Here is a 12,295-nt window from a genome sequence, read left to right on the forward strand (position 1 = left end):
AGCGCCTGTGTATAAAAAGTTCTATAGGATTAAAATGATGTGTGACGGTTTCCATAGTCACTGTGCTGCTCTTGTACTTTCACACACACCAATTTCTTTGTACTGCAAAGCCTGTTTTCTGTGAAAGTAACTGTGTAGAAAATGCCTTCACATTCATTCGTTTGAATCCTTAAATTAAGTCAAATGAAAGTGAATGTTGCTTTACTAAGAAACCCAAATACGTACAAACATCAGCGATCAGATACAGATTCTAGAAATTTCAATGCTTCTATTCCCTCTGTTCCCATAAATAATAGAGCAATACTGAATATTTAATGCACCTGAATATAGTTCCTCACACATTTGTAGATTAAAAACAGACTATATTTTGGATGAGGAGTCTCTTATGAGTTTAATTATTCTTAAAAAATCTTTATTTTTAATATTTATTTATTTAGTTAGGCTATAATAGTTTTTCAGAAACTACCAGTCAAAAGTTTTTGAACAGAAGGATTTTTTATGTTTTCGAAAGAAGTCTCTTCTGCTCACCAAGTCTGCATTTATTTGATTCAAAGCACAGCAAAAACAGTACAATTTTGAAATATTTTTATTTTATTAAAATAACTGTTTTCTATTTGAATATATTTTAAAATGTAATCTATTTCTGTAATTTCAAAGCAGATTTTTTTGTGTTACATGATTCTCTAGAAAACATTGTAATATTCTGATTTGCTGCTCAATAAAAATCTGTATTATTTTTTAGGTTTCTTTGATGAATAGAAAGTTCAGAAGAACAACATTTATCTGAAATAGAAATTTGTAACATTATAAATGTCTTTATCATCACTTTTGATCAATTTAAAGCATCCTTGCTAAATAAAAGTATTCATTTCTATAATTTCTTTCCCCATAAAAAATAATAAAATAAAATAAAATAAAATATACTGACTCCAAACTATTGATATACTGTAGTGTTACAAAATATTACAAACGTTTTTAATTTGGATCTTTCTATTCATCAAAGAATCCTAAAAAACTGCACTCAACTGTTTTAAATATTGATAATAATAATAATTCAAAATTTCCTGAACAGCAAATCAGCATATTAGAATGATTTCTGAAGGATCATGTGACACTGAGGACTGGAGTAATGATGTTGAAAATTTAGCTTTGATCACAGGAATAAATTACATTTTAAAATATATTCAAATAGAAAACTATATATATATATATATATATATTTAAAAAAAAAAAAAAAAAAAACTATAAAAAATATTTCAAAATTGTACTGTTTTTGCTGTACTTTGGATCAAATAAATGCAGGCTTGGTGAGCTAAAGAGACTTCTTTAAAAAAAAAAAAAAAAAAAAAAATTACTGTTCAAAAACTTTTGACAGGTAGTGTATACAGTATAAAAGGTAAAGTCTTTTATTTTTTGGTTCATAAAAGGGATGTAATTTTTGTAACATTTTAACTCACAAAAGGGTTTTGGTTAATGTGCTTAATTTACAATAGTAAGACATGCTAAAACGCATATATAACCTTTATGGAATTGCTGAATGACCCAACATAATTGGTTTGCCTTTTCACTGCGCAAACTTTGTTTGGATTTGAGACAAAATTGAAGCCTAAGGCATCGAATCCAAGGTAGCAGTTGGAAAATGGAATTAGAGCATTTAGAGGCTGATAAAAAAAATGGTGGAGACCACTGTAGCCGAAGGGCGGGAGGGAAGGCAGAAGTGAGAATAAGACAGCATTTTATGCCCCTTATCGAATACGATGCAGTGTAAATTACGTCATTTAGAAAATGGCCTCTGAAAAATATGAGCAATAAGATCATTAGATTGGATAATGTTACAAAAACAGTTGATTTATTTTGGCACTGAATAGACAGCATCACAGTGCACAAAGCACACTGACAATGACACGGTCTGATCTCCCAAACAAGACAAAGTCCAGATACATTAAAAAAAAATGCACTCGTAGATACTAACATCATCCAGGCACTTAAGAGTTGTGATGATCAATAAAACTGTACAGTTTTATTATAAAGAGGGACACCTGAAAGTGTATTTTATATGTAATGCACCATTAATAGTTTTCAAGGCACCTATTTTTTTGTTCCATCAATAATTCTTCCTCAAGACTAAGACTCATGCTGCCTTTTATTGTTCAAAACCCTGTTATTTACCATAGGTCACAGCCATACCGAATTAATAACTACTTTTAAGCTCCCTCTGCCAGTCTGTGAATGAACATCACCGGTGTAACAATAAGGTGACCTCTGCCACACTGACACCATGTGGCCATGCATGTATGGAAAGAAAGACAGGCCTTATTAAATCCATTTCATATTCTCTCACACAACACAAAAACAAAAAATACAATAGTCTTACTGACATGTACTAAAATAAAAACCTTTAACCTCTGCATATGAATGGAGGACAAAGTGTTTTTAGAAATAATTCCGGCAAGCACGTACCACATCGTTTTTCCAGTATTTTAAAGGCTTTATACTGCACCACTGCTGATTTTATTTGAATTCTCATCAGCTGAATAGCTTTTTGTCAGCTGAAGCTGTGATGTAAAATATTTACTTAGTTAATATTTCAATAATTTAACAACCTATTCGCATATTGACATTTATTTGAACTTGGTAAATGGTCACATGACCTGCATCAACACCTAAAATGTTCAGGGTTTTTTGCTATTTTATTTTAAATATATTTTTGTATTTTAAAAGGATTTACTTTATTTTTTACATTTTTATAATTTATTTTAATTCATGTCCATCTTTAAAAACATACACACTCTTCTGCTTTCTATAGTTTTCTAACCTTTAAATAAAGTTATTAATTTAATTTAATTTAATTTAATTTTAATGTCCGTGCAAAAATAAGTAAAAAAAAAAAAATAAATAATAATGGGGAAAATGTTTCCAGAACCCAGTCAACTGGAAAAGTAAGATTTTTGTTGATAATTCAAGAATTTTTCTCTGACTCCCCTGTCTCTCTGAGACCCTACTTTGAGAAATGTTAGGATGCAATGCTTATTGTAAATGACCAAAATTATTGTCCAAAATGTAAATGTTACCACACTATTACTTCAATCTCCTTAGTGCCTACACTACCAGTTAAAAGTTCTTGAACTGTAAAATTTGTAATGTTTTTTTCAAGAAGCCTCTTCAGCTCACCAAGCCTGCATTTATTTGATCCAAAGTAAAGCAAAAACAGTATTTATTATTATTATTATTTAAAATAACTGTTTTTGAAAATAACTTTTTGAATATATTTTAAAATGTAATTTATTAATCTGATCAAAGCTAAATTTTAAGCATCATTACTCCAGTCTTCCTGTCACATGATCCTTCAGAAATCATCTTAATATGCTGATTTGCTGTTCAAGAAACATTTTTTATTACTATCAATATTTAAAACAGTTGAGTACGTTTTTTTTTCAGGATTCTTTGATGAATAGAAAGATTCAAAGATAATTGTTTATCTGAAATAACATGATTTTTTATAACATTAAATGCTATACAACTCAAAAGCTTGGAGCCAGTATTATTTTAGGGAAAGAAATTATAGAAATGAATACTTTTACTTAGCAAGCAGACTTTAACTGGACCAAAAGTGATGATAAAGACAGTTATAATGTTACAAAAGATTTGTATTTCAGGCAAATGCTGTTCTTCTGAACTGTCTATTCATCAAAGAAACCTGAAACAATTCTTCTCAGCTGTTTTTAAAATGCTTTTGAGCAGCAAATATTAAAATGATTTCTGAATGATCATGTGACTGGAGTAATAATGCTAAAAATTCAGCTTTGGAATCACAGGAATAAATTACATTTTAAAATATATTCAAACTGAAAATAGCTATTTTAAATAGTAAAAATATTTACTTTTTTTTTTTTCATGTTTTTGCTGCATTACCTTTCCACAAACGTTGGATGGTTTTAATACCATTATTTTAGCAAGGACACTGGCAATCTCACTTTACAGCTGAGCTTTGTCTGTGTCTCCATAGCAGGAGTGTCTTGGATGCTGTCTTTTTTTTTATATAATCAATGAAAGCAAATTCTCTAGAAAAAATAGAGATGGGGCAACAAAACGAGTAATGACAAAACCTTATGCCTTTTTTTTTTTTTTCAGGCTCAGTCTGCTTTAAGAATCTCACCTGTTTTTTTCCAGGGTGGAGTTGATGACCTGGATGCTGATGTCATGTGACTGCTCTGCAGACAGAGAGATATGTTGTTATGTAAATTTCAGATTTTTTTTAAGGTATATGACCAAATGAATCGAAATTAACATACAAAATAGTTATCTCATATGTTTAAAAACTGTAGTACTTCAAGAATATCTTAATATGCCTTTAAAAACAGAGATTTTACATATATATATATTTATATATATATATATATATATATATATACACTACCGTTCAAAAGTTTGGGGTCAGTAAGACTTGTAATAGTCTTTAAAGAAGTCTCTTATGCTCATCAAGGCTGCATTTATTTGATTAAAAATATAGAAAGAAAAAAAAAACAGTAACATTGCAAAATGTTTTTACAATATAAAATAATGTTTTTTATTTTAACATACTTTAAAATAGAATTGATTCCTGTGATGAAAAGCTGAATTTTTATCAGCTGTTACTCCAGTCTTAAGTGTCACATGATCCTTCAGAAATCATTCTAATATGCGGATTTATTATTAGAATGATCAATGTTGGATAATATCAACAGTTGTGCTGCCAAATATTTTTTGGAACCTGTGATTTTTTTTTTTTTTTTTTTTTTTTCAGGATTCTTTCATGAATAACAAGTTTAAAAAGTACAGTGTTTATTCAAAATATAAATATTTTATAACAATGTAAATTATTTATTATTAACTTTTAATAAACTTTTAATTATTAACTTAATACATCCTTGGTCAATAAAAGTATTAATTTCTTAAAAAAAAAAAAAAAGAAACAATAAAAATGTACTGACCCCAAACTTTTGAACGGTAGTGTATGTGTGTATATATATGTATATATATATATATATATATATATAGTCTTTTGAGGGTGTTGTTCTGTTCTTCCAGTTTGACACAAGATTTGACAGCGCTCACTCCCGCTATACAAACAGGAAGTGATGTTCGGAAAAGCGTTCCATGTGCTCCCCGATGTGGACCAATCAAAACGCTTGTAGTCATTCATCGCGGGAATCAGCCAATCGCGTTGCGAGTCGTGGAGCAGTAACTTTAGCGCTGTCACAGCGTTCAGAAAAGCGATCAGCTGTTTTGCGGTTGATGTAACTTTGGAACAGAAACAAGCAGAGGGTGAGTTAAAACCAGCAGTTTGCTTATATCTTAATGTTTTACTTCATATATATATCATACATATAGCTGTTTAGATATGTTAAAGAATCATTCTGTTCTGTCGCATCATGCATTGAGGAGGATAATGTTAAATAGGTAAACACAACTCAGTTTCAAGCAAGAAATAGTAAATTATAGTTTGCATTAAGAAAATGAAGCCCTTTCGTGACATTGTTTAAACCTATTAAATTGTAGTTGTATCTCTATCTCTATAGTTTTACTTACTAGCTATGTAAACAAATGTACACATGAAATTACGAATAAGAACTGTTATTTATAGTATTTATATTATTTATATATTCATATACAACTGTTCAAAATATATCTGCATCACTTTTTAGGCATGTCAAACTCACAAGCAAATTTTAGGAATAATTGTGGCACATTTCCACCTTTTATTATTGTACTGCATATATATATATATATATATATATACATATGCGTGTGTGTGTGTGTGTATTACACTGAAAGACTCTGAATTGTCTCATGATACAAAACCAACAAACTCATGACACTAAACCAACAAACACATTTGTGATCTCGCCTCTTGTTTCCTGTTAACAGCTCTGACCACAAGTATGGCAACAGCTCAGTCAGTGTTTACCATGGCTGTGGGCATTTTGCTCATCGCAGAACTCATTCTGGCCGAGGAAGACTACTACGAGATCCTCGGCGTCCCCAAAGATGCATCTGACCGGCAGATCAAAAAAGCCTTCCATAAATTAGCCATGAAGTATCACCCTGATAAAAACAAAAGCCCTGATGCAGAGGCAAAGTTCAGAGAAATCGCTGAGGGTGAGTCAACATACCTGTTTAAAACAACGCAGGGCACACCTTTCTAAACAATTTATGAGACGATCAGTTTTTAAAGCTATGCATTTTCCATTCCCAGCATACGAAACATTATCAGACGACAATCGAAGAAAGGAATACGATCAGACGAGGAGCAGTCCGTTCTCCAGGCAGAGTCCTAGAGGAGGGGGCGGTGACCACTTCCGTCAACATTTTAGCTTCAGCTTTGATGATATTTTCAGAGACTCTAACATGTTTGGACACAATCCTCATTTGCATAATAAAAGACATTTCGAGAGGCACTTTCAGGCCCACGAGGAAGCACGTAGCAGGCACAGGAGGCACTTTCAGAATTCTTTCAGTGGTGGCATGTTTGATGATATGTTTGAGGATATGGAGAAGATGTTCTCGTTTAATGGACACCAGACTCAGACTCAGAGCAAGTTTCACGGTTCCAGCAGGCAGCAGTGTAGGACTGTCACACAGCGAAGGGGCAACATGGTTACAACATACACAGAGTGCTCTTGAGTTCATGCACCCATGGAAATGTCTTTCGGTTGTTGATTGAAACTGTAATTAATTCTGTTTTGCTTTTTTGTGTTTTGGATCAGCTCTGATGACCTTTATAAAATCATTTCTGGGCATAACATCCTCAGTTTAAGGATCCTAAGTCTGACTTTATACAAAATTCACCATCCAGAACATATTAATTACTTTTTCAGATATTTTTTCAGTACATTTCAAAATATATAAAAATAGCCAAAATATAGATTTTAAAATATTTACATATTTTTCATGTTTAGTTAATTATTTCATCAAATATTTTTTGGCCATTTTACATATTTTGAGTCTAAAAAAAGTACGTATTTTGTACTACAGTTTGGCAACAATATATTTCCTTAGGCCTGTAAACATATTTACCATATATTTTAAACATATCTGAAATCCAGAAAAAACAGAATATATAGCCAGTATAGGTGGGCTAAAATAGCACTTTAATTGTTGATTATTTCTAAACTATCTCTTTGTTATAAAGTCAAGATTTAGGGTCCTTAAAACCATACGTGACCCTGGACCACAAAACCAGTCTTAAGGATAAATTTTCTGAAATTATACATCTGAAAGCTGAATAAATAAGATTTCCATTGATGTATGGTTTGTTAAGATACAACTATTTGAAAATCTGGAATCTGAGGGTGCAAAAAAATCAAAATACTGAGAAAATCACCTTTCAAGTTGTCCAGATGAAATTCTTAATGCATGTTATTAATCAAAAAAAAAAGTTTTGATATAATTACGGCAGGAAATGTATAAAATATCTTCATGGAACATGATCTTTACTTAATATCCTAAATATTTTTGGCATAAAAGAAAAAATCGTTAATTTTGACCCATACAATATACCCATGCTACTTAAGACTGGTTTTGTGGTCCAGGGTCACATATTTATTTTTTAGGCTAAAGGGCTTACGTGTTTGTTTACATCCAGTGTCTTTAAAACACACAAAATTTGTGATTTCATCCTGTTTTAGGTTATTTTGGAAGATCCTAAAGCCTTGAACTGGTTTGAGACATGTATGTGATCTCTAGAAGACATTCAAAGCGCTTTAGAAGGGCTAAAAGTGTGTAAAAGTTTGTTTTGCTTGATGTTGCACAATGTCGAAAAAGACTGAAACTCGTACCATTTTTGTTTTCCGTCACGTCCTTAGCAAGCATTTAACGCAATTTGTCTATCTTCCATCTCGGCTATCTTACACCAAAGCAAGTGGCTCTATTTAAAGGGGAAGTCCCTTACATGTGCAATAATGATCAAGATCTTCTTGCTGTTGGGGGATCCAGTTAGCTGTAGGGCTTTCCTGAGGGGGGAAAAAAACACAGTTGTATATGATCAAATGAAGTGCCTGGCTAAAAAAACAGTTGCTATATTGTTTCAGCTTTGTTATCGTGTTAAATTTCCATGTAAGTGGAATGTTTCTGAGCAATTACCTGAGGCACTTGTACAAGAAGCCATGTATAATCATTCATTTTCATCTAAATAACTTTTGAAATATATATGTTTTACACTCCCTGTGGTTCTGTAAATGTGAATGTATTTATTTGGCTTTCCAAAGGTTTGATCTATAGCAAGATATTTTTGTCAGATAGCTTAATCTGAATACTTTTATTGCTGTGCCAATAAAGAATTACCTCATGATAAAGCTTTGCATGCAGTCGGAATGAAAAGCAACATTAATAACCGCAGTCTGCTTATATTTTTCTAGTTCTAGTTTTAATTCTAGTCCTGAATATAATGAAAAGCTTAGTACGTAATAGTGTCATGAATTAATATTGACATCAACACTCTAAAAAAAAAATGGCTCCAAAAGTTTTTTTTGCAGATTAACTGTGATGCCATTGAAGAACCATCATTTTAATGATCAAAAAACGGCAATAATGGATCTTTAATTTAATGGTGGATATGCAAAGACAGGACAATATTTCAAATACAGTGCAGTCTGGAAGGGTCAGAATTCTGGAAGAATTTTACAAGAGTACATTTCCAGTCAAAAGTGTTTGAACAGTAAGATTTTTAATGTTTTTTAAAGACGTCTCTTCTGCTCACCAAGCCTGCATTTATTTGATCCAAAGTATAGCAAAAACAGTACAATTTTGAAATATTTTTACTATTTAAAATAACTGTTTTCTATTTGAATATATTTTAAAATGTAATTTATTCCTGTGATTTCAAAGCTGAATTTTTTGCATCATTTCTCTAGTCACATGATCCTTCAGTAATCATTCTAATATTCTGATTTGCTGCTCAAAAAACATTTTTTATTATTATTATGATGTTGAAAACAGCTGAGTAGATTTTTTTGTTTCTGTGATGAATAGAAAGTTCAGAGGAACAGCATTTATCTGAAATCGAAATTTTTGTAACATTATAAATGTCTTCATCATCACTTTTAATTAATTTAAAGCTAAATAAATGTATTAATTTCTATAATTTCTTTAACACACACACATACAAAAATAAATAAATAAATATATATATATATATATATATATATATATATATATATACATATATATTATATTGGCTCCAAGCTTTTGAACGGTATGGTGTTATAATGTTACAAAAGCTTTTTATTTCAGATAAATGCTGATCTTTGGATCTTTCTGTTAATCAAAGAATCCTGAAAAAAATTACTCAACTGTTTTAAGTATTGGTAACAATAATAAATTTTCTTGAACAGCAAATCAGCATATTAGAATGATTTCTGAATGATGCTGAAAAATTGGCTTTGATCACAGGAACAAATTACATGTTAAAATATATTCAACTAGAAAACAGTTATTTTAAATAGTAAAATGTTTCAAAATTGTACTGTTTTGCTGTATTTTGGATCAAATAAATGCAGGCTTGGTGAGCAGAAGAGACTTCTTTAAAAAACATAAAATTTTTACTGTTCAAAAACTTTTGACTGGTAGTGTATATTACCAGAATTAAAGGGATAGTTCACCAAAAAATAAAAATTCTGTCATTATTTACACACCCTTATGTCATTCCAAACCTGAATAAATACAAAAGAAGATATTTTGAAAAATGTGGGTAGCCAAATTGTTTACAGTAGCTATTGACTTCCACAGTATCTTTTTTCAATCTGGAGACTCATACAAGTACTGACAGAATTTTCATATTTGGCTGAACTATGCTTATAAAAACAATATTTGAAGATGAATTTGTAGAGAATGTTTTAGTATTTGGTTTGTCCCTTTTGAGCTTTAATGACAGCAGCATGAACTTCACGTTGTGTACAATTTGATGAGGTATTTATACATACACGCTGCTACTCCACACAAGAGAAGCTGGTTTTAGAACAAATAAACAAGATATAAATGATATCGGTCCTTGATCATATTGGTCCTTGAAGCATGGTTCGAACTAAGGATGGTACATGTTTGAAAACACTAAGAGATTTTGCTATAACACAGATGATTGCAGCTTTGAACAGCCCTGTGCTTGAAGAGTCCTCAACAATGAAGCTGAATTAGGTGTATGATGGAAGAAAGACATCAAATTAGATGTCTGCTTCTAAAATGCCTGTTTTCTAAATGGGTTATATATACAGAATAGACGTACCCTTAGCTGATTATGACATCCCACAATGGTGTTTAGGTCAAGGCACCAGGGCACATGAAATTCTTTGTTTACTGTCATGACATCCATCCAAAAATCAGGAACTGGAAAAAGCCTAGGAGGAAAGAAAAATATTGTTAAACAACTGGGTGTGTTCCAGTTTTGGAATTTTGTGGCAGTTGATGGAAAAACCTTTCAGCGAGCATTTTAAAATGCGTTGTATTACATTTGTTTTACAACTTTAAAGGTAGGTAGAGCTACGTAAATAAATAAGTAGTAAATAAACAAATAAATAAATATATTTTAAAAAATTAAATAAAACAATAAATATATTTTACAAATGTAATAAATAAATTAACATTCAAAATAAACAAATAAGCAAGCTTAAAGGCTTAAAGGCTTAAAGAAATATAACACATATGCTTTGAAATAAAAAATAAATAAACAACCAACCAAATAAATAAATAAAGAAAATGCTTACCTTCTCTTTAGGTTGAAAGGAATAAAAATAATTTGCTTTTGTAATCAACACGCTCAAACAAACAAACAACAACTAATAATTAATATTTTTATAATTAACTGAAATGTTTAGCTTTGAAATGAATACTCATTTGCTTTTGTAATCAAAACAGAAAATAAATAAATAAATAAACACATACATAAATAAATGTATGTTTTGGATGCTCTTAAGTCTGAACGAAAATTCAACTCATTTTCTTTTGTTTCTAATGTTTTAGTTGAAAAGTAATGCAACTTATTTGTTTTAAGAATCAAAACAAACAAATAAAAGAAAAACATTTTAGCTGCTCCTAAGGTTAAAAGGAATACAAATGCAAACAAAGCGAGAAAAGAAATAAAAGTTAAGGTTTGGGCCTGCTGTTCACCTCCTCTAATTGAATAGAAGGCCACAAATGGTTTGCCATAAAGCTCTGCTATTAAATATACAAAGGAGACAAGCCAGGCCTAGCACGAACAATTACAGCAGTATTGTTTTCTTACCCAGAATCGGTAAGCCGTGTTAGAGGTTAACTTCATCAGACAGCTTAAGTTATCTGTTTACCTGTGCAGGCACTTTGGGAACTTATTTTGATTGAGTGCCAGTAAATAAAGAAGTTGAATAGGAGCTGTGTTGTGGTTATACTGCCCTTCCCTCATTGGGTTTGGTATTAATGGTCCTTTTGAATAGGGGTTGAAGAGAAGGGGAAGGAAAGCAGCTCTTTGTTTGAAAAGATAAAGCCCTCGCTACTGTTTCGCCTGAAAATGTAAATACTTTGGCAGGCATGAAACACATAAATAAATTCATAAACCAATGAAAAAACTCACACAAACATGTAAAGAAAGATAGCAAGGAAGTGAGGGATCCAAAACAAGGCTTACGTAAAGCCCATTGATTTTTTTTTATATAACCTCAGAGTTAATCATTCATTCATTATGTACATATCTTACTTTTTTTGTACTGTGCTTAGTTATTATCTTTCTGTAATTTCAGATGTCAAGTGATTGACACCACGTCACATTTCTACTGCTAAACAGGTTTAAGATTAAAGTGCAAATGTAATTACCTTGTGAGTTTTCACATCCTTCAAGCACAGTTTCCCACATTTTATCATCCACAGCAGACAGGAAACAATTCCAAAGTTTGCCACAGATGTTTCAGAACAGTTAAAAAAAGTTTGAAAAATGTAAACAGGTATGTGCAGTATACAAACGTAAGTTTCTTTAGAACATTTGCCAACAATAAAACTATACATTGCATTACATATTACATTATGAAAAATCTTACTGACCCCAAACCTTTGAATGGTCTGTGTGTGTAAAGTTTCATTGATACATTTGGGTCAGTAAGATTTATTCTATTTTATTTTATTTTAAATAAATTAGTACTTTTATTCAGCAAGGGTGCATTACAGTAATCCAAAGTGACAATAAAGACATTTATAATTTTACAAAAATAAGTGGTTTTTTTTCATCTTTTATTCATCAGAAAATTCAAATTCAAAATGTACTGTGGTTTTCATAAAAACAGCACAACTCATTTAT

At 30.9% G+C, this 12,295-nt stretch overlaps 1 protein-coding gene across 1 annotated transcript; it reads left to right on the forward strand.

The window, feature by feature from the left end:
• The first annotated feature begins 5,166 nt into the window (after positions 1-5,166).
• dnajb9b (DnaJ heat shock protein family (Hsp40) member B9b) lies at positions 5,167-7,284 on the forward strand. The gene is made up of 3 exons (XM_051108604.1): positions 5,167-5,304; positions 5,908-6,138; positions 6,236-7,284. Exons 2-3 carry the CDS (start codon positions 5,922-5,924, stop codon positions 6,661-6,663), a joined length of 645 nt encoding a protein of 214 aa, XP_050964561.1. The 5' UTR covers positions 5,167-5,304; positions 5,908-5,921; the 3' UTR covers positions 6,664-7,284.
• The last annotated feature ends 5,011 nt before the right edge of the window (positions 7,285-12,295 follow it).

The sequence above is a fragment of the Labeo rohita genome, chromosome 4 (assembly GCF_022985175.1).
Source record: "Labeo rohita strain BAU-BD-2019 chromosome 4, IGBB_LRoh.1.0, whole genome shotgun sequence".
Lineage (NCBI taxonomy): Eukaryota > Metazoa > Chordata > Actinopteri > Cypriniformes > Cyprinidae > Labeo > Labeo rohita.